This window comes from Macaca mulatta, chromosome 16 (genome assembly GCF_049350105.2).
Source record: "Macaca mulatta isolate MMU2019108-1 chromosome 16, T2T-MMU8v2.0, whole genome shotgun sequence".
NCBI classification, from domain to species: domain Eukaryota; kingdom Metazoa; phylum Chordata; class Mammalia; order Primates; family Cercopithecidae; genus Macaca; species Macaca mulatta.
The window spans coordinates 38,486,458-38,509,590 of NC_133421.1; the positions used below are offsets into that span (position 1 = coordinate 38,486,458).

General features: G+C 40.6%; 1 protein-coding gene and 3 long non-coding RNA genes across 18 annotated transcripts in view; 1 reads left to right on the forward strand and 3 right to left on the reverse strand.

Moving 5' to 3' along the window:
* LOC144335409 (uncharacterized) overlaps window positions 1–11,276 on the reverse strand; it is a 38,085-nt gene extending 26,809 nt beyond the window's left edge. Inside the window, exon 1 of the long non-coding RNA XR_013406263.1 lies at window positions 11,072–11,276. This is a non-coding gene — a long non-coding RNA (uncharacterized LOC144335409). The remainder of the gene's footprint in view (window positions 1–11,071) is intronic.
* Window positions 1–23,133, reverse strand: part of SSH2 (slingshot protein phosphatase 2) — a 306,298-nt gene that overhangs the window by 118,528 nt on the left and 164,637 nt on the right. For 5 of the 15 annotated variants that reach the window (XR_013406258.1, XM_015118967.3, XM_077970689.1 and 2 more), the window contains exon 1: window positions 20,399–20,680. The exons of the other annotated variants lie outside the window; for them this stretch is intronic. Coding sequence is in view for 3 of the 5 variants with exons in the window: in XM_077970689.1 (XP_077826815.1) it covers window positions 20,399–20,526 (128 nt within the window). In the remaining 2 variants the exon portion in view is untranslated. Of the gene's footprint in view, window positions 1–20,398; window positions 20,681–23,133 lie in introns of those variants that run through there. 15 annotated transcript variants of the gene reach the window in all.
* On the forward strand, window positions 2,136–22,786 carry LOC144335411 (uncharacterized). Its single transcript, XR_013406265.1, has 2 exons — window positions 2,136–2,913; window positions 21,413–22,786. It is a non-coding gene; the product is annotated as an uncharacterized LOC144335411 (long non-coding RNA).
* Window positions 4,749–8,108, reverse strand: LOC144335416 (uncharacterized). The gene is made up of 2 exons (XR_013406270.1): window positions 6,118–8,108; window positions 4,749–4,822 (listed from the first exon to the last, which is right to left on the reverse strand). It is a non-coding gene; the product is annotated as an uncharacterized LOC144335416 (long non-coding RNA).

The window sequence follows — 23,133 nt, forward strand, 5'->3', positions numbered from 1 at the left end:
GGATACTGTTTAGATCTGCTGGTGACATTTAAAGAAAGAGTCTTTGAGAAACATGCATACTTTTCTCTTTTCTCCTATATTCAATACTCATATAGCCTAAAAGATGGAAACTGGTTCAAGAATTTAAACGACTTGTTCCCTAAAAAGTTAACCTCCTCACCTTTGTGAAATATGTCAAGTGCTTTCTATAAATAAGGGCAGGAAATGCTACCTTCATAAGCATAGTCCTAGTCACTAAAATAATTTATTTGATCATCTTCTAAAATTTAAGTATCATAGTAAGACAGTACTATGGGAAATCTCAATACACTTAACATTTCCTAAACAGAACAATGAAATGTTGTTCAAGGTCTGAATGAATTTGCTACAGGACCTAAGCAAGTCTGTTTGCTTATCTTTTGGCTTTAAAATTCTTTAACTCTAAAATAGTGATAATTTTAGAATAAACTGACAATATGGGGAGCAAACTCAAATTCACAAACACTACCCATGTGCTCAAAAACTCCCTGGGATAATTAGTTTCCTCATCGTAACTACTGATGTACTATTATCTCATCTTTCCATTAGTTCTACTCAAATAGCTCACAAACTAAAGCATTTTTCACCAGTACTTAGGTATGAAAGAGGATCTTGATAACAAAGACAAATGAGAATCAATTTTCTGGGTCTTCAAGTAGCTCAGATGAACTGAAAGATAGAATCGTATTTTTAAAAACTTTTATTTATCATTTCAGGAGCATTAGAAATATGAATTACTGCTGGGTGCGGTGGCTCACGCCTGTAATCCCAGCACTTTGGGAGGCCAAGGCAGGCAGATCACAAGGTCAGTAGATCGAGACCATCCTGGCTAACATGGTGAAACCCTGTCTCTACTAAAAATACAAAAAAGTTAGCCGCGCATGGTGGCACACGCTTGTAGTCCCAGCTACTTGGGAGGCTGAGGCAGGAGAATGGCGTGAACACGGGAGACAGAGCTTGCAGTGAGCTGAGATCATGCCACTGCACTCCAGCCTGGGCGACAGAGCAAGACTCCGTCTCACAAAAAAAAAAAAAAAAAAAAAAAAGAAATATTAATTACTACAACTGTTGATGGGAATGTAGACTGGTCCAGCTGGTGAGCAAACCAGCAGTCTGTATCAAAAGCCCTAGACATATGTATGTCTTTTGTCCTAGCAATCCCCGAATTGACCCTTAGGATAGAAGCAAGGTTGAAGCACAAGGATGTTCATTCATTGAGGTTTTGTTTATAACTGCAAAAAACTGGACATAATCGAAATGTTCAACAATTGGACAGAATATGAATCAGTTTTATGGAAAACAACCAGCTAAAAGGATATGAAAGAAATGCATTTGGGGGGACAATGGCAGGATGTTCTCAATATGCTGAAATGAAAATAATGAGGCTACAAAGCAGTAGACATGAAACAATCCCTTTTTTTTTTTTTGAGACATTGTTTTGTTCTTGTTGCCCAGGCTGGAGTGCAGTGGCACGATCTCAGCTCACTGCAACCTCCGCCTGCCAGTTTCAAGCTATTCTCCTGCCTCAGTCTCCTGAGTAGCTGGGATTACAGGCGCCCGATACCACGCCTAGCTAGTTTTTGTATTTATTTTTGGTACGGACGGGGTTTCACCATGTTGGCTAGGCTGGTCTTGAATCCCTGACCTCGTGATCTGCCCGTCTAAGCTTCCAAAAGTGCTGGGATTACAGGCGTGAGCCACCATACCCGGCCAACAATCCCACTTTTCTTTTTTTTTTTTTTTTTGAGATGGAGTCTCGCTCTGTTGACCAGGCTGGAGTGCAGTGGTGCGATATAGGCTCACTGCAACTTCTGCCTCCCGGGTTCAAGTGATTCTCCTGCTTCAGCCTTCCAAGTAGCTGTGATTACAGGCACGTGCCACCATGCCCGACTAATTTTTTGTATTTTTAGTAGAGACAGGGTTTCACCATGTTAAACAGGATGGTCTCGATCTCCTGACCTTGTGATCCGCCCGCCTCAGCCTCCCAAAGCGCTGGGATTACAGGTGTGAGCCACCAGGCCCGGCTGCTACACTGATAAGACTAGTTCAGTTAAAAAAATAATAAAAAAAAATCACTCACCCAGGACAAGTTCTTCGTATGTGTGTGTGTGTGTGTGTTTTTTTTTTTTTTTTTTTTGAGACAGGTTCTCGCTCTGTCACCCAGGCTGGAGTGCAGTGGCATGATCACTTACTGCAGTGGCACAGCTTACTGAAGCCTTGACCTCCTGGGCTCAAGCAATCCTCCTGGGTCAGCCTCCTGGGTAGCTAGGACCAGATGTATGTGCCACCACATCCAGCTATATATATATTTTTTAATTTAATTTTTTGTGGAGGTGAGGTCTCACTATGTTGCTGAGACTGGTCTTGAACTCTTGGGTTCAAGCAGTTCTCTGGCCTTAGTCTCCCAAAGTGCTGGTATTACAGGCATGAGCCACTGTGCCTGGCCAGAAGTTTATTTTTTATTTTATTTTATTTTTTGAGACGGAGTCCCACTTTGTCACACAGGCTGGAGTGCAGTGCCAGGATCTCAGCTTACTGCAACCTCGGCCTCCCGGGATCAAGCAATTCTCCTGCCTCAGCCTCCCAAGAAGCTAGGATTACAGGCCTGCCCACCATGCCCAGCTACTTTTTGTATTTTTTTTTTAGTAGAGACGGGGTTTCACCACGTTGGCCAGGCTGGTCTTGAATTCCTGACCTCAAGTGATCCACCTACCTCAGCCTCCCAAAGTTCTGGGATTACAGGCTTGAGCTCCTTTTGACTTTTTTTTTTGAGACAGAGTCTTGCTCTGTTGCCCTGGCTGGAGTGCAGTGGCGCAATCTCGGCTCACTGCAAGCTCCGCCTCCCGGGTTCACGCCATTCTCCTGCCTCAGCCTCCCAAGTAGCCGGGACCACAGGTGCCAGCCGCCACGCCCGGCTAATTTTTTTGTCTTTTTAGTAGAGACAGGGTCTCACCATGTTAGCCAGGATGGTCTCGATCTCCTGACATCGTGATCCACTCGCCTCAGCCTCCCAAAGTGCTGAGATTACAGGTGTGAGACACCGCGCCCGGCCTTCTTTTGATTTTTTGAGACAGAGTCTCACTCTGTCACCCAGGCTGGAGTTCAGTGGTAGATCTCAGCTCACTGTAACCTCTGCCTCCCCAGTTCAAGGGATTCTCATGCCTCTGCCTCTCGAGTAGCTGGGATTACAGGCATGTCCCACCACGCTGAACTAATTTTTGTATTTTTAGTAGAGGCAAGATTTCACTATGTTGGCCAGGATGGGCTTGAACTCCTCGCCTCAAGCAATCAAAAGTACTGGGATTATAGGCATGAATCACCACGCACAGCACAGAAGTTCATTTTTAAGCTGAGTTCATTATCAGCTTTACTGTATTTAATGGTAGACAGGTTTTTTTAAACGCCTAGGGGATTCTCCATTTGGAAATTTATCCTAAAGTTATTTATAAGATTGCCATAAAGAAGAGCATTGACATTCAATATTTATTTGTTGATTTTGATTCTAATTGAGGAAGAGACTAGATTTGTTTTTTTTTAAGCATAACAAACTTTTTCATTATGATACTATCATTTTCTGACAAACAGGGCATATGGCCTTACTGAGAATTTCTCCAAGCATCTAAAGTAGCAACAAAACAGGCAGAGAAACTTCCAGTAGCATGGGCATAGTAGACTATGATAACCGGGACTGACTATGGGAGAGCCACAGGGGTGAATAAGCCCCGGCACACTAATAACCAGGATTAATGCGTGTTCTTAAGAGACATGCTCAAGCACTTCCAGAGGGAAGCAATAAAAAAAGTATGATTAAACCAACAGTTTTTCATCTTTACATTAGAGATAACTAGCCAGTCTACTATATTATTCAGTTTTTAATTTTGAAAAAAAATTATACTGGGTTTAAATTCATTTGGTAAGAATCACTAAATGTTATGAAATATGCAATTTATCTAGTTTCAGTATGCCATTTTTCTTGGCATAGGCATTATTAGGGCATAATCTCTAAATTTTTAGTAGCTGCAGTATCTCTTTTTTGACTCAATATCATTAAATTATCATTTGGGCTTAGTGTAACACGGCATTTATATAGTTTTTGATCTTTACTGATTAATGTATAATCACAGGCTTACTATTTGTATGGAAGATTCTTGTATCCACTAGGGTGATTTTCATGTGTATTTGACTTAGAAACTAAAGAGTTGTACATTGCTTATACAGAACACTAAATACATTAAGCCATTAACTGGCAACTAGGCCATTAAGCTAGTAACTAAGCCAATAATAACAAGGAAAAACAGCAATCAGCACACCCTTCCCCTTATAGCTCACTCCATTGTAAATATTATAAGCCCTCTGTGTCATGGGAATAACCCTGCCTACCACGTGATGCTGATGTAATAATAATATCTAAAGCTAAGCACCTGGAGGAAGAAGAGAAAGAAGTTTTGCTTTGGATTACTGAAATGTGTTTTTTTTTTTTTTTTAATTAAATAAACAAACCATAAAGCCACTAGCAGATAGTTTAATGATTTCTGTTCTTGTGTGCCTGTGGGGATTTCACATTGTGCTCACAGTCACTGGTACTGATTCAATAACAATGGCCTTGCAAAACTGGCAACCTTCCTAAATAAACTATGTAAAATCTGCAAACACTGGTTACTGTGCCTTGTGCCTAGTAGATACTCTGGATGCTCTGCCCATATGATATACCCAAAGTATGCTCAAAGTAATTTTCTTTTTCTTTTTTTTGAAACAGTCTTTTTCTGTCACCCAGGCTGGAGTGCAGTGGCAGCATCTCAGCTCACTGCAACCTCTGCCTCCCGGGTTCAAGCGATTCTCATGCCTCAGCCTCCTGAGTAGCTGGGATTACAGGTGCCGTCACCACACCCGGCTAATTTTTGTATTTTTAGTAGAGACGGGGTTTCACCATGTTGGCCAGGCTGGTCTTGAACTCCTGACCTCAAGTGATCTGCCTGCCTCAGCCTCTGAAAGTGCTGGGATTATAGGCGTGAGCCACAGCACCCAGCTACAATGATACCCTTCTGTTCTCTGAATTTCTAAAGCATAAATTGTACTGTTCATCTGACACTTAGCAGGCAATAAATTGAGCTCTTATTTATCCTTTCATTGCCATCTTATTTCCTCAACAAACTGAGTTTGTGAGGAAACTCACTGCAGGAACCATGTCTTGTATTTCTTTATCTCTTACTTCTTACACAGAATAGATGCAATTTAGGATAATGATGGAAAGACACAATGTTTACCATTATGCTAGGGTGTCACTCTATTTCTCCTATAATTTGGCTCAGATCAAAAGGGTAAAATGAGCAAAAATTTAAGCTACCATTTGCTTCACACATATCATATTTAATCCTCACAGGTATTATAAGTTCCATTTTACTGATGAGGAAACTAAGATTTAGGGTGGTTATAAAATATGTTCAAAGTCACACAGATAATAAATGATGAACTCTGGAACTCAGGTCTGTTTCATTTCAAACACTACACTATTACTATTAGGTACAATAACAAATGGCAAGTAGTTATTCTGAATATGTGACCCAAGAAATCTTTTAAGAGTTTTTAAAGAGAGTGTTTAAGGAACAGGATACTTTAAGAATTAAGGATGAGATTTTATTGAAGAGGGAAGGGCATCACAGAGGTAGGATTAACACAATGATAGATATCAAGTCTGGTCAAAGGAACTTCAAAGAATTCAGTTTTATTTGTTTGAATCCATTTATTTCACTCAGCTCTTAGGAAGAAAGATTTACATTGAGAATTCACACCCCACCACAGAAACCCTAACTTCTCAAACTAAAGCTCCCCCTAAAAATAGAGATGAGGCCAGGCGCGGTGGCTCATGCCTGTAATCCTAGCACTTTGGGAGGCTGAGGCAGGCGTATCACCTGAGGTCAGGAGTTCAACACCAGCTTTACCAACATAGCAAAACTCCGTCTCTACTGAAAAAAAAAACCAAAAATTAGCTGGGCGTGGTGGTGGGCACCTGTAATCCCAGCTACTAGGGAGACTGAGGCAGGAGAATCCCTTGAACCTGGGAGGTGGAGGTTGCAGTGAGCTGAGATTATACCACTGCACTCTAGCCTGGGCGACAGAGCCAGACTCCGTCTCAAAAAAAAAAAAAAAAAAAAGAGATGATACAATTATGGGAAATTAAAATGTTTGATGTTCATGAGAACTGTGCATATTAACATTAAGAGAAAGAGTAACTTAAAGGGACATGGGACAGAGGAGAGTCCGGAAGAAATGGCATCTCTCAAGAGCTCTGTTGTAAGTGGTATTTATTTAAAATCAGAGAAAAAAAACTCTCATTCAATTTAGCCCTCATGGAGACTAACTGGTTTTTATGATACAAAATTCAAAGAACAGCAGAGACAAAAATGCACTGATAAGATGCTGAGCTCATAAACCTGACCAGCTTTTTGCTGGGGAGATGAAGTATGCTTAAAGTGTTGCTTAAGTTGCAAACAGATAAAGCCATATGCAGCATAAACTTTTACACAGTCACCACAGAAGACAAGCAATATAAAGTCCACAATTAGAATGCTCAATTAGAATGCTCAGGATATTAAATATCCATGTAAATTTTGATGGATAAATATTAAGTACAGATGATAAAAGTAACAACCATAACTGGAATTTTTATTGTTCTTTCTTGTGAATAATTATCTCACGTGATATCCAAAATGTCCTGAAATGAGGCAGATACCATCCTCAAACAAACACATACAACAATTTAAATAGTTTAGTTTATTACCAAAAAAAAAAAAAAAAATCAAATAATTCTACTTCTTCTACCCTGGAAGCCTAAACTGCTACAACTTTTTAAGAAAGTTTATAATTGGCTAATACTGAGGCTTTTCTTTATTTTGGAGTGATTCAAACCTCTGGATTTTGTTGCTTTACCAACTGTAACTAAGCCAAATCCCTCGAATTACTAAAAGAAGGGTCATATCCCTCTAAAAATAGATTAATGCAGAAAACACAAGTTGTTAAATTCACACAACATGCAAAAAAGGTGAGCCCAAATTTGCCCTTTGGTGTGCAACAATAACTATTTATAAATTATTGGCTACATTCTTTCCAAATTACAGGAACACCTAAAAAGGCCTTGATGTTCTTAGCATATTTCTTTAAGGTAAACTTATTTATGTTGGTTATACAGCAGTCATCCTGTATCATTCAACAATGCAAAGCTAACTCTAACCCTAACTAAAAATAGGATACTGATTTTTTTCTTTCACTTTAGAAATTGAAAAGGTATGTGAAAGATTCAGAAATTGTGTGATAACATCTACATCACTGTTCTTTAGCCCCAAGGCAGTTTAACATATGGTAGATTAATAGGACTCACATTTACAGGAAGGACCCAAGAAGAGATGTGAGCAAATACAGCAGTCTGAGCCTCTCTTACTCCCAGACCCAAAAGGTCTTAGAAACAGAGACTGACAATATCTGTAGTTATTTGGCTTTGGGCAGTGTTTATCAGTGTTAAGTCTAGAGACATTTCCCAATTTCAGGAGTAAATACAGGTGAGCACAAAGGCAAATAGTAGTAATTTAGAAAAAAAGAAATCCATTCTAGACTTATCAAAAAGAAATCTTGACTTGAGCATATCACTACCTCATCATTCCTGTTCATCTTCATTGTGCAGATTTATTTTTCAGTTACCTTGGCTAAGTATGATTCCAAGAAGGCCAAAGATGAGAACTCTGTTTTTATACTCCTCAGTTATAGGCTAATTACTGCTCTACTAATTTTTTTTTTTTTTTTTTTTTTTTTGAGACGGAGTCTCGCTCTGTCGCCCAGGCTGGAGTGCAGTGGCCAGATCTCAGCTCACTGCGAGCTCCGCCTCCCGGGTTTACGCCATTCTCCTGCCTCAGCCTCCCGAGTAGCTGGGACTACAAGCGCCCGCCACCGCGCCCGGCTAGATTTTTGTATTTTTTTTTAGTAGAGACAGGGTTTCACCGTGTTCGCCAGGATGGTCTCGATCTCCTGACCTCGTGATCCGCCCGTCTCGGCCTCCCAAAGTGCTGGGATTACAGGCTTGAGCCACCGCGCCCGGCCTCACAAGTGTGGATAAACCCACAGACAGTTACCACAATAATAAAAACACAAATGCATCTTTATACTTTGACAGGGGATCATTAACTGTTCCTTCACATTTGAAGGCCATAACACCCAGAAGATTCACTAGATGTAAACCAATTTGATCAGTTTCTTTGAAATATTCAATTTTAAGGCTATATTCTCTAAGGATAAAAAATAACCACAAAAAGTCATTATTAATTTAAAATCAAAGAGGCATCTCATACCTCTCTTAAATATTAATATTAATATTAGTCTCTTTATCCATGAAAAAGAGAAAAAAAAGCCCTTAAACCATAAATGAATGCCTGGTTTCAATTACTCAATTATCAATTATTCAGTTATGTTTGTCCATTTCTGTAGAAGACAAGATCTAGATTTTAAGAGCCTCACAGATGATAATTATATTTATTCAATGAGAACATGGAAATTTTAAAATGTGAATGGTAAAAAAAAATTCCTAAAATAAAAACACTTGGAATAAAACTTCTTGGTTCCAAGCTTTAAAATACAGATAATCCTACTACAGAGCTGTTTCAGAGCACAGAAAAAAATGAAAAATTACCTAAATCATTCTGTAAATCAAACATAAGCTGGACGAAGACAGCATCAAAGATTCAACAAATATTTAGATCCCTAAATGCAAAAACCTTAAACATTTGTAAACCAAGCCTAGCAATATGTTAAATGAATAATGCAAAAAGGGTGTAGTTTAGTTTAGTTATGTAAGGATGATTCAATCTCAATAATTCAATGTGTCATTGCATTACCAGTAAAGGGGAAAATATTATTCCATAGATATAAAAAAGCAGTCAATAAAATTCAATAACTATACCTAACTGAAAAATCTTTGCAAATTAGCAACAGTAAGAAATGCCCTCAGCTGAAGCCTTCTTTTCACACAAGCCCACTAGTATCACACTATTTAACATTAGAAGGCCTAGCCAAAGCAATGAGAGTTATAAATACAGTCATGCGTCACTTAATGACAGGAATATATTCTGAGAAATTCATCACTAGGCAAAGTTATCATTGTGCGAACATCATAGAGTACACTTACACAAACCTATATGGTACTGCCTACTATATACCTTGGCTATATGGGATAACCACATAGGTGACAAACCTATACAGCATGTTACTATACTGAATACTATAGGTAACTGTAACATAATGTTAAGTATTTGTATCTCTAAACATATCTACGCATAGAAAAGGCACAGTAAACAGTAAAAATGTGGTACAAAAGATAAAAAATGGTACACCTGTAAGGGGCACTTACCATCAGTGGAGCTTGCAGGACTGGAAGTTGCTCTGGGTGTCAGTGAGTGAGTGGTGAGTGAATGTGAATACCTAGGACACGACTGTAATTACTGTGGACTTTATAAACACTTAGGCTACACTAAATTTATTTTAAAAACTTATTTTTTCTTGTTTGTTTTTTGAGATGGAGTCTTGCTCTGTTGCCCAGGCTGGAGTGCAGTGGCGTGATCTCGGCTCACTGCAACCTCTGCCTCCCGGGCTCTAGAGATTCTCCTGCCTCAGCCTCCCGAGTAGCTGGGATTACAGGTGCCCGCCACCACACCCGATTGCTTTTTGAATTTTTAGTAGAGCCAAGGTTTCACCACGTTGACCAGGCTAGTCTCAAACTCCTGACCTCAAGTAATCTGCTCACCTCAGCCTCCCAAAGTGCTGGGATTACAGGTGTTGAGCCATTGCACCCAGCCAAGCTTTCTCTTTTTTCAATAATAAGTTAACTTTATCTTACAGTAACTCTTTTACTTTATAAATGTTTTAATTATTTTAACTTTTTGGCTCTTTTGTAATAATACTTAGCTCAAAACACAGAAAAATTAGCCGGGAGTGGTGGCTCATGCCTGTAATCCTGGCACTTTGGGAGGTCGAGGCGGGCGGATCAGTTGAGGTCAGGAGTTCGAGACCAGCCTGGCCAACATGGCGAAACCCCATCTCTACTAAAATACATACAAATTAGCCCAGCGCGGTGGCACGCACCTGTAATCCCAGCTACTCGGAAGGCTGAGGCAGGAGAATCACCTGAACGCAGGAGGTAGAAGTTGCAGTGAGCCAAGATAATGCCACTGCACTCCAGCATGGGCAACTGAGTGAGACTCCATCTCAAAGAAAAAAAAAATAAACAAATAAAAATAAAACAACAGAAAAATTGTATAAATGTACAAAAATATTTTCTTTCTTTATATCCGCCTCCTCCTTTTTCTTATAAGAGACAGGGTCTCCTCCGTTGCCCAGCTTCAGTGGCACAATCATAGCTCATTGCAGCCTCAAACTCCTGGGTTCAAGTGATCCTCCTGCCTCAGCCTCCAGAGTAGCTGGGATTATAGGCACAAGCTACTGTACATGGCTATATCCTTATTCCATAAGCTTTTCTATTTTTAAAATGTATTTTTTTGGCCGGGCATGGTGGCTCATGCCTGTAATCCCAGCACTTTGCGGGGCTGAGGTGGGCAGATCACGAGGTCAAGAGATCGAGACCATCCTGGTCAACACGGTGAAACACCATCTACCAAAAACACAACAACAACAAAAAAAAGTATTTTTTTTTTTTTACTCTTGAAACTTTTTTGTTAAAGACACAAACACACACACTAGCTTAGGCCTAAAGAGTCAGGATTACCAAGATCATTGTTTTCCATCTCTATATCTTGCCACACTAGAAGGTCTTCAAGGGCAATAACATATATAGAGCTGTCAACGTGTATGATAACAATGCCTTCTTTTAGAATACCTCCTGAAGGACCTGCCTGAGGCAGCTTTACAGTTAACTATTCTTTTCTAAGTAGAAAGAGAGTACAGCCTAGGCTGGGCACGGTGGCTCACGCCTGTAGTCCCAGCACTTTGGGAGGCTGAGGTGGGTGGATCACCTGAGGTCAGGAGTTCAAGACCAGCCTGATCAACATAGTGAAACCCCATCTCTACTAAAAATACAAAAGTAGCCGGGCGTGGTGGTGCATGCCTGTAATTCCAGCTACTCGGGAGGCTGAGGCAAGAGAATCGCTTGAACCCAGGAAATGGAGGTTGCAGTGAGCTGAGATTGTGCCATTGCAATGCAGCCTGAGCAACAACAGCAAAACTCTGCCTCCAAAAAAAAAAAAAAAAAGAGAGTACACTCTATAATAATGATAAAATGTTCAATACAGTAAATACATAAACCAGCAACATAGTCGCTTATTATCAAGTATGTACTGTACATAACTGTATGTGCTATATTTTTATACAATGTAGGTTTGTTTGCACCAGCATCACCACAAACACATGAGTAATATATTATGCTATAACATTATGACAGCTACAGTCACTAGGTGATTTTTCATCTGCATTATAATCTTATGGGACCACTGCTGTATATGTGGTCTGTCATTGACCAAAATGTTGTTATGTGGTGCATAACTGCACTCAGAGAGACAAAACGCATTTACAGATAATACAATCATCCATGAAGAAAAGTCAAGAAAATCAAGTAAAAACATATACTAGATATTAGAACCAAGTAAGAGTTTTAGCAAGATGGTCTGATATAAAAGCAAATATCAAAAGTGATAGTTTTATGACCCACCTGCTGTAACTAATTAGAAAATGTCATGGGAAAGTGGAGCTCATTCACAAGAGCAACAAAAACTTTTTAAAATGCCCATGAATATATCTAATAAGAAATGTGTAATTATCATAAGGAAAACTGTACAATTTAAATGAAGAACATTTAAAAAACAGTGAATAATAGACCCACATATCACATTCTTCACTGGGTAGGCTCATTTTGTAAAACTGTTAATTTTTTCCAAAATTAATTCAGAAAAATTTCAATCAAAATCCTAGTACAATTTTTAAAAGTGAAAATTGGTAAGCTGATTCTAAGATTTATCTGGAAAATAAAATAAACAAAAATAGGACACTGAAAAATACTAACAAGGAAGTAAAGCACTGGCATACATTTGTCCACTAAATCTATAATAAGTAAAATGAGTACTGGTGTATGAACAGAAAAACATGAACAGAACTTAAGAGTACAGAAGTATACTCCAAGCATCTGTAAGAATTTAATATATATGTAGCATTTCAAATTAGTGAAGTAAGAATGTATTAAATAATGGTATTAGAATAACTATCCAATTGGAAAAAAACGGTTAAGCTAGATTCTTCCCTCACACTATAAATAAAAATAAATTCCAGATGTTTTAAAGAGTTAAATATTTAAAAATGTAAACATGCTAGAACAAATATAAAATAATACTTTGATAATCCTGAGGATGAATGGTAAGAGGTTTTTAAAAAGCAAGATGCAAAATCTTGAAATCATAAGATAAAATACAACAAATGTGACTACATAAAAACGTGAAACTTTTATATGGGATGCAAAGTTAAAAGGCAAACAATAGGCTGGGAGAAAGTATTCTTGCCACATACTCAGAATATATATAGAACATAAAAATGAAAAAAGCCAAATATCAATAGGAAAATGGTCAGAAGCACAAACATTCAAATCACAGAAAAATCACATAAAAAGATGCTAAACCTCCATAGTAATAAGGGGAATTGTAAATAGAGAGGTATTTAAGAGCAGGGACTCAGGTACTCTGGAGTCAGACTGTCTGTGTATGCATCCTGGCCGGATAATCTCAGACAAGTTAACCTCTCTGTTCCTCTCTTCTGTAATTGAGGATAATATCTAACTCATAAAGTTGTTAAGAAGAGACAATGAAATAATACATCCACTGCTCAAAACAGTGTCCCTTAGATAATAAATGCTCAGTAAAAAATTATCTGCCTTTTTTTTTTTGTAGACAGAGTCTTGCTCAGTCACCCGGGCTGGAGTGCAACAGCATGATCTCGGCTCACTGCAACCTCCGCCTCCTGGGTTCATATGATTCTCCCTCCTCAGCCTCCCGAGTAGGTGGGATTACAGGCACCCATCATCATGCCCGGCTAATTTTTGTATTTTTGTAGAGATGGGGTTTCACCATGTTGTCCAGGCTGGTCTCAAACTCCTGAACTCAGGTGATCCCCCCTACCTCAGCCTCCCAAAGTGCTGGGATTACAGGCGTGAGCCACCGCGCCGGGTTTATCTGCTATTAATATTAATATTATTGGGGTTGGTGAAGATATAGGGAAAGATATGTTTACACACTGCTGGTTAAGAGCAAATCGGTAAAGCCTTTTTAGAAAGCAATTTGGCAATATGTATCAAATTTTTAACATATACACAACATTAGGTCCAGAAATTCCACTGCTAGAAATTTATCTAAAGAAATGTTTACATATGTATACAAAGATGTGTGTATCAGAACTGTGAGTGCAGCACTATAGGAGCTCTGGATTCAGAGACAAGAAACTGCTGGTTCTAGTTTCAGTTCTACCATCAAGCCATGTAGCCTTGTGCAAATCACTTCAGCATTTTGATTCTCTAGTTTGTTATGCTATAAAATGTGGACGATGACTTGCCCAATCTGCCTCAGAGGAAGACTTTAATTAAGTCAGGGTCCTTAGGCCATCATCACAGCATCATCTAGGAACTTGTTAGAAATGCAAATTCTCCAGTCACACCCTATACTTACAGAATCAGAAACTCTGGGGACTGTGGGTAGCAATTTGTGTTTTAACAAGCCCTCCAGGTGATTCTGATGCAAGCTTAAGTTTGGAGATGAGTTCATGTGAAAACCCTTGTACAACTACAAAGTGGAACAGAAAGAGCATTACTACTATTACTAATATAAAAAACAAGACTTTCTACCTTTTGATTTCATGAAAAGGCACATTTTGGATGAACATCCAATATGCTCCTCTACTGTTGAGCCTGAGCCTTAGAAAGCACTGATATGCTTCTGGGAAGTCAAGTTCATATATGAACCAAGTAAATAAAAATGTTTTAGGTCAAGTATAAAAAGCTTAAGGTAACCTCATTAGCAAATCAAGCAATGTTTCAGTGCCTTAGTTTCAAGACAAGACTTTTTTGATCAGAGGTTTTCATAATGGGAATATTTTATTTAGTTTTATTTATCTATTTTTGAGACAGGGTTTTGCTCTGTTGCCCAGGCTGGAGTGCAGTGGCACCATCTCGGCTCACTGCAACCTCTGCCTCTCTCGTTCACACCATCCTCCCACCTCAGCCTCCCAAGTAGCTGGGACTACAGGCATGCACCACCATGCCGGCTAATTTTTTGTAGAGACAGGGTCTCCCTGTGTTGCTCAGGCTGGTCTTAAACTCCTGGGCTCAAGGGATCCACCTGCTTCGGCCTCCCAAAGAACTGGGATTACAGACCACTGCACCCAGCCGGGAATATTTTAAATGGTAGTCTTTGCCAGCATTTTATCTAACAATTTTGTACTCTTTCCTGGGCTTTTTAGGACATAAAAATGGCCACTTGTTTAGTATATAATGATAACACTAACACCTTGGCTCCTTGCTTAGTGACTACTTCCCAGGGACTGGATAATAGCTCTCTAAAAAATAATACAGGCTTCCATATTTTTCAGAAGTTCAGGTTTTTGTTTTACTAAAATGCATGTACAGACCCTCAAAGGTTATGAACTTTTACGATCATTCTCATCAGTCTAATCCAAGACTCTTGAAGTCTGACCAAATGCTACTCTGGGTTGCTCATATATACATTTTTTCTAGTAGAATTAACACTTAATAGTACAATAGTAACTATCGTTTATTTCTGGAATGATTTTGATCATTTATTAATGTTCTTCATTGACAGGTAAAAAATAATACCATATTTGGTGAGTTTTATACAGCGGCAAGGGTAGACCTTCATCTAATAATGATGACATAATTACCAATAAAATACAGTAATACCCCAGCTATTCCATAATTTCGCCTATCATATATAACACAGTTGAAAGTAATAAGAGCCTATGAAATTGCCAAAATAGATGCCCAAAAGCCCACGCTCCAAAAGTCATAAACTTTCCTTCCTAAGAGAGTCCACAGGATTTCACTTTGGTCTATTTACTTTTTTAAATTTTATTTTCAAAGAGATAGAGGCTGGTCACAGTGGCTCACGCCTGTAATCCCAGCACTTTGGGAGGCCGAGGCAGGCGGATCACCTGAGGTCAGGAGTTGGAGACCAGTCTGACCAACATGGAGAAACCCCATCTCTAGCAAAAGAAAAAAAAAAATTAGCCAGGCGTGGTGGTGCATGCCTGTAATCCCAGCTACTTGGGAGGCTGAGGCAGGAGAGTCGCTTGAACCCAGGGGGCGGAGGTTGTGGTGAGCTGAGATGACGCAGCCTGGGCAACAAAAGCAAGACTCTGTCTCCAAAAACAAACAAACGAACAAACGGAAAAAAAAAAAAAACAAAACAAAACAAGAGAGACAGTCTCCCTCTATTGCCCAAGCTGGAGTGCAATGGCACGATCATAGCACACCGTAACCTCAGATTCCTGGGCTCAAGCAATCCTCCTGCCTCAGTCTCTTGACTAGCTAGGACTACAGGCATGAACCACTACACCTGCCTGCCTGCCTATCTAACTACCCATCCATCCATCCATCCATCCATCCATCCATCCATCCACCCACCCACCCACCCACCCAACCACCCATCTATCCTCTCTCTTATCTATTTATTAGAGACAGGGTCCTGCTACATAGCCTGGGCTGGTCTGAAACTCCTGTCCTCCCAAAGTGCTGGGATTACAGGTGTGAGCCACTGCCCTTGGCTCCAATTTACTCTTTAACACAATTCGCATAGGATTTGTTTCTTGGTGTTTTTTTTTTTGAGACAGAGTCTCACCCTGTCACCCAGGCTGGAGTGCAGTGGCACGACCTTCGCTCACTGCAACCTCTGCCTCCCGGGTTCAAGCAATTCTCCTACCTCAGCCTCCAGAGTAGCTGGGACTACAGGTACGTGACACCATGCCTGGCTAATTTTTTTGTATTTTTAGTAGAGACAGGGTTTCACCATGCTGGCCATGCTGGTCTCGAACTCCTGACCTCGTGATCCACCTGCCTTGGCCTCTCAAACTGCTGGGATTACAGGCGTGAGCCACTCCGCCTAGCTTGTTTCTTGGTTTCTAAACCTACAGCAAACCTGAGGGTAGCAAATGAGAAAGGGCAAAAAGCTCTTTTGAGTGGGTTCTCAGCAGTGACAAGAGAACCACTGGGCTAAGTGTACTCATGTATCAAGGCACCCCCCCGCAAATACAAAATCTTTTGAGTCAGTCTTCACTTAGGACCCTAAATCTGAATTGTTTAGCTGCTCCCACTAGTTGTTATGTCCATATCTGTACCACAGGGAAATGCTCACAGCAGTTGCGGTTTATAGAATCAGGTCTTAGAAATAACACTTCCCTTTAGGAAAGAGCTTCTTAATCTCTTTTGAGATCACAGATCACTTTGAGAATCTGATTTTAAAATATATTTATTTACTCAAAATTTTCATACAATCTCAAGGGGTTTGATTTTTTGAAGCCAATCCATAGACCTCTAGGTGACCATGGACCTCAAATTAAGAACTTCTTTATTAGGTGCTAACAGTGGGTATATTTAAGTTCATAAAGTTTAGTAGTGTACTCAGAATGATTCCTAATAATTTTTTTAATGATGATGAGCTGCGCAACATTATAAATGCTAAATAAACATGACCTCTAAAGTAATAATAACAAATACAGTTCGGAAGAAGTGAATATTATAGCAAGTCTCTTCAAAGAAAAAAGAAGTGGCCAGGCACAGTAGCTCACTCCTGTAATCCCAGCACTTTGGGAGGCCAAGGCAGGAGGACCACTTGAGAATGGGAGTATGAGACCAGCCTGGGCAACAAAGTGAAACGCTGTCTCTACAAAAAAAAAAAAAAAAAAAAAAAAAAAAGAAAAAAAGAGAATCGCTTGAACCCGGGATGGGGGTGGCGGGGCAGCAGAGGCTGCAGTGAGCTGAGATCATGCCGCTTCACTCCGGCCTGGGTGAAAGAGTGAGACTCGGTCTCAAAAAAAAAAAAATCAGCCAGGTGTGGTGGCATGTGTCTGTGGTCCCAGCTACACAGGAAGTTGAAGCAAGAGGACTGCTTGAGCCCCGGAGGTCGAGACTGCAAGTGAGACGTGTTCAAGCCACTTCACTCCAGCCTGAGTGACAGAGCAAGGGCCTGTGTCAAAACAAAACAAAACAAGAAACAAAGAAAAAAGAAGTAGGGAAATAGAGACAAAAATAAAGGACAAATATTCCAAAAATTCTTTAAAAGTTTGTCTTAGTAGCAAAACTCAGTATAGCAAATATATTTTTTCAGGAAGTTGAAGATTTCAGCAGTCAAAGACAATTCCTCAGACTGCCAAGTCTCAAAAGTGACCTTGCAACTACTAAGACAAAATACCATTTTTATAGTGGTTAAGGGCAGTGGCCTAGGAAATAGATCTAGATTCTAAGGACAGTTTTGTCATTTACTACCTATATGGCCTTGAGCAACTACTTAGCTTCTCTAAGCCTCAGTTTCATTATTTATAAACAGATCAAATTAGTTCATAAGGTTGCTATGATGATTAAATGAGATAGATGTACATTAAACTCAGCACAGTGAAAGTGGTCAATACACGGCAGCTATTAGTTATTAATTTCAATTAACTTTTTGTGTAGAGATTTACAGTTCACAAAGTGTTACCAAATATATGATCTCTTATGATCTTATAGGGTAAAAACCACTGTATCCCCATTTTACAGTGGAAGAAACTGATGTCAAATTATTTCCCAAAGACACTAACTAGTAGGAAAAACAATTTGGACTTGATTGACCAGAAAATATGATTCACAACTCCTTTCCCCCCAAAAAGTTTAGAATTTAAAAATTATTTTATGAGCTTCCTCTTGCGGGCCAACGTGCTCAGGGTCATGGGGCCGGCTCATGGGGCCTTTTAAAAATTATTTTATTATTATTTAAAGAGGCAGGGTCTTGCTCTGCCACCCAGGCTGGCAAGCAGTGGCACACTCATGGCTCACCGCAGCCTTGAACTCCTGGGCTAAAGTAATCCTCCCACCTCAGCCTCCTGAGTAGCTGGGACTACAGGTGTGTACCACCACACTCTGCTAATTTTTAAAATTTTTCATAGAGACAGAGTCTCAGTATGTTACCCAGGATGGTCTTGAACTTCTGGCCTCAAGTGATCCTCCTGCCTCCCAAAGTGCTGGGATTACAGGTGTAAGCCACTGTGCCTGGCCTTTGTAATTCTTTTTTATTTTTTTGAGACAGGGTCTTGCTCTGTCACCCAGGCTGGAGTGTGGTGGCATGATCACGGCTTACTGTAGCCTCAACCTCCGAGCTCAAGCTATCTTTCCACCTCAGCCTCCTGAGTAGCTGAGACTACAGGCATGTTGGTTAATTTTTTCTATTTTTCTTAAGATGGAGTCTCACTATGTTGTCCAGGTTGGTCTCCAATTCCTGGGCTCAAGTGATCCTTGCACCTCAGCCTCCCGAAGTGCTGGGACTATAGGTATAAGCAACCACACCAGGCCCTTTTAAATTCTTTTTATTATGCTTATTAGGTTGGTGAAAAGTAACTGCAGTTTTTGCTATTACTTTCACTGGCCATGAATATACATAGCATAAAATTTACCATTTTAACCATTTTAAGTGTATATTTCTAGGGTATTAAGTACTTTCACACTGTTGTGCAACTACCACCATCCATCCCTAGAATTTTTTCATCTTCCTCAAATGAAACTTTGTACTCTTCAAATACAAATTTCCCACCCCTTCTCCCTCAACCCCCTAGCAGCCACCATTCTACTTTACTTCTCTCTGAATTTGACTTCTATAGATAGGTACCTCATATAAATGAAATCATATAGTCTTTATACTTTTGTGACTGGCTTATTTCACTTAGAATAGTATCTTCAAGGTCATTCATACTGTAGCATATGTCAGACTCCTTCCTTAAGGCTAAATAATATTCTACTATACATACATACCACATTTTGTTAGTCCATTCATCCATCCATGGACACTTGGGTTGCTTCCACTGCCATTTTTAAAGTACTGTTAACACTATTATTTTCATACTGGTTATCAGTGTCAGATTATTCACCCATTAACTTCTCCTTCACTCCATGTCCCTTCCCCTTTTTAGACGGAAAATGCAAGTCAGTCAGTTTATTTAATTGTGGAGCTTTTACAGTACAGGGCAGTAAAACAACTTTTGTGATTTTTTTTCTATTTTTTTAGAAGCTCCACCATGAATCAGTCAGGGGTAAAAAAGAAACTCAAACGAGGTTAGTTCTATTTGGTAGGCTAGGAGGGCAAACCATCTATGAAAATAATAAATTAGTTATACGATTATCTAGAAATCACCTTACATGCTATTCTCTAGACCTTTAATAAGGGATAATGTAAAGTTTCTGTTGTTGGACATTAAAAAGTTGACCTGGGAGGGAGACAGTAGCTTTGCTTAAGTGCAGAGTCTAGGAAAACTTCAGCAGGTGACTCCTCTGAAGCCACTTGGAATGAGTGTCAATACACTAACACAGACCAAACTGCTGCTAAGTAACCTTAAACCACTGCATTGATTTAAGGATGGAATCTAAATAGGAAAAGTTCCTCTACTTGATAACTGTGAGGTGAGATTAACCACAAGCTTCAGCACACACACTTCTCAGAACTTCAACTCTCTAGAGACTTCAACTCTCTAGCGACGATTTAAAGATGCACTTGCACTTTGGTGAATGAAGGTGTGCGTGCAGGTTTGGGCTGTGAGCACGTATTAGTAGTACAGGAGGGGAAAAAATAGAAACTACTGAAATCTAGCTTTCTGGAATCACTACAGACTACAACCAGCAGGAGCGAAGAATGACCTTTCTTTTTGTAAATGGCTAGCAACAGAAACTTATTTAAAACAAACAAAACCCATAATCATGGAAGGCTGCTCACTAGCAGGACCCACAGGGACTCCCGCTTCCGATTCTGTCGACCACCCTTCACCCCAGTCTTCCAAGTGCCAAACGGCTCAGCTGTCACTCGGTCACCACAACTACTCACGGACAACTCGCACTTTCAAAGTCCCTCAAAGTTTACCGGAAATTCTCCCAAAGGATTCTTCCGTCCAATCCCACCCCGGGACACTTTCCGCCTCCATGAATCCCCCCATCGTTCTGCCCCAGCATCCTTCCCTCCAGACGCCCGGAGACCTCCAGGCACGCAGGATGCGCGCTCGCCCTCGCTTGCTTGTTTGTTCCCAAGGATGCTGGGGAAAGAGGCTGTTGAAAGACCAAACTTTCTGAGCGTTCGCGGAGGCGGAGGGCGCGCGGCGGACTCACAGCTGGTTGATGGCGTTCTGCGAGATGACCGCGTTGGCGGAGAAGTAAGGAATCATGTCGGGGCCACCAAGGCTGCAGGTGCAAGTGAGAGGCGCCTTCCTCTTGCGGGCCAACGTGCTCAGGGTCATGGGGCCGGCTCAAAGTGCACAACTCCGCATCCTGGCCTCTGCTCTGCTCCGGCACGAGGCGCAGGCGGTGCGGGCACCTGGCGGTGGAGGCGGGCCCGCCGGGTCGCGCGGAGGCAGCCGCCGAAGCCCCGGGACTGGCAGTAGAGTCCGGACTGACGGGCACCGCCAGCAGCCCGCCCCTACCCGCGTCCGGGTCGGCGGGGTGGGCGGGTCCTGAGAGCGGAGAGGGTAGGCCCGGCCAGCGCCCCGCCCCAGATCTCGGGACGCCCGCGCGGATCCCGCAGCGCGCGTCACAGCCTTTAGGGCATCCGGCGGCCTCCAAGACAGCGGTGCCTCGGTAAGGGAGTGAAGCTAGTCGGGGGTGCGCGAGAAAGGCCTGCATTTCTCTAAAGGAGGATGTTTCAACAGAAAAGTCCTCCCCAAAGATTGGCTTTATATATTGTACCTCAAACCCGTTTTTGACAGATCTTAAAAAGTTTAAAGGCCATAAATTCACAAGTGCAACAAATATGTATCAAAGACTTCCTATGTGATGTGGAAATTCAGAGCTTACACTCACATACGTGTGTGTGTGTGTGTGTGTGTGTGTGTGTATATATATATATATATTTTTTTTTTTTTTTTTAGACGGAGTTTCTGCTATTGTCGCCCAGACTGTAATGCAATGGTGCGATCTCGGCTCACTGCAACCTCCGCCTCCCGGGTTCAAGCGATTCTCCAGCCTCAGCCTCCCGAGTAGCTGGGATTACCGGTTTGCGCCACCACGCCTGGCTAATTTTTGTATTTTTCGTAGAGATGGGGTTTCACCGTGTTGGCCAGGCTGGTCTCAAACTCCTGACCTCCGGTGATCCACCCGCCTCGGCCTCCCAAAGTGCTGGGATTACAGGTGTGAGCCAGGGCGCCCCACCAGCTTTTTTTTTTTTTTTTTAAACAGTTGAAGTTATGATTAAACAAACAAAACAATTTAGATTGTCGATAACATCTACTAATCTTTGTAAGTACATCTATAGAGGGCTTTTTTAGCCATCCCCCAATCCAAGGATTCACAGCCTTAGCTGCACATAGGAATTACTTGTGGTAGGTTTAAAAAATCTCAGTGCCCAGGCTGCACCTTAATAGAATTGGAATCTCTTGAAGGTGGGATTTAGACGTATTCTTCAAAGCTCCCCGGGTGATTCCAAAGTGCAGCCATGGTTGAGAAGGCAGGGTAGAGATCATATCTTCACTTTACAGATATGGTAACATTTAAGGTCTAAACAGATGACCTCGTTTATAAATAATGTCACTCAGGAACCCAGGTTTTATGACGTTTGATCTAGGGCTTTTACCTTCAAACGGTATTCCCTGACGTCTTTACAGTTTTAAGCCCTTAACCATGTTCCTTCCAATTCACTAAGCAGTGCCTTTCACCTGACCAGGGACCAGCTCTTTGTGAAATATGACTGCGCTCTCTCTCTCTCCTGAATGCTGTGCTTACAAAAGGGGCTGGCACGATGCAGGCATTCAATAGAAGTTAGCTTCCTTTTATTTTACCTTTCCAGTCTCATTATGCTACAGCAAATATTTTCAGGTATCAGCATTTTCAGCATTTTTGAATACTAGACTAAAATATGTATCATTGAAGCTGCCTTAGGAATTCTGGAGTCAGAAATTAATAATAATTTCTAAAAACTTCACTAACCAATTAGAAAACAGATTAAAATTAGGAAGAAGTCACTTTAAGACTCAACATGCTATAATCAAGAAAATAATAAGCCTTTGTTTTATATAAATATTCATGCCCTTTTCCCATTGGAAAGTTTGGCAATTTTCAAGATACTAGTAATGAAATAATCAATCCAAATTACAAGTTTTGTGCCTAAAACCAGAAGTACTCGTTAGTTGATTCTCCCATAAAACTTATGGCTGTTGCCAAATCACTTTGAGGGACTTGAAATACTGCAAACTCACACTGGAAAGAGTTATCTAAGTTTCTGAGATATCTGGTAATAGGAAAGCACCAGGTGGCAAGTGAAGAGTTAACGAAAAGTCTGGATCTTGGAGTTCATCATCTTCATCCATCTCTAGGAAGGAAAATGTTTGAAAGATTTATTCAGGCTGTGTCAGCAGGCACCCAAATGGTAGTGTAAGAAAAAATCTGCTGATACACCCCAAAATAAATTGCTTAAAATATCTGGCAAACTTGCCAGTTTGAAACTTCTTCCAGGCTGTAATTTATTACAGCCTCCTGCTGTGATTAAAAAAAAAAAAAAAAAAAAAAAAAAGCAGGCACTTTAGAACAGCACTGTTAAGGTGAGTCCAGTTCCCAGTTCCTTTCATGACACAGCAGAGAGAGGATTTTATTGAAGTCAACACTAAATGATGCCATTTGGGACAGATAATGGCATGGTAATCATCTGTATCTGTCTGAAAAAACAGGAAATATATATTATTCAATTCATACTTAATATCTCTTGCATTTAAAAATGCCAGAGACAAAGATTTCATAAATATGTATTTGTCTTTTATAAATAGGTTCCTATAGCGACGCCCCAGAAGTGCATAGTCCTTTCCTTTCTCCTCAGAAGACCTCTGTCAGTGTCTGTTCAGCAAAGGAGGCTATGTTAA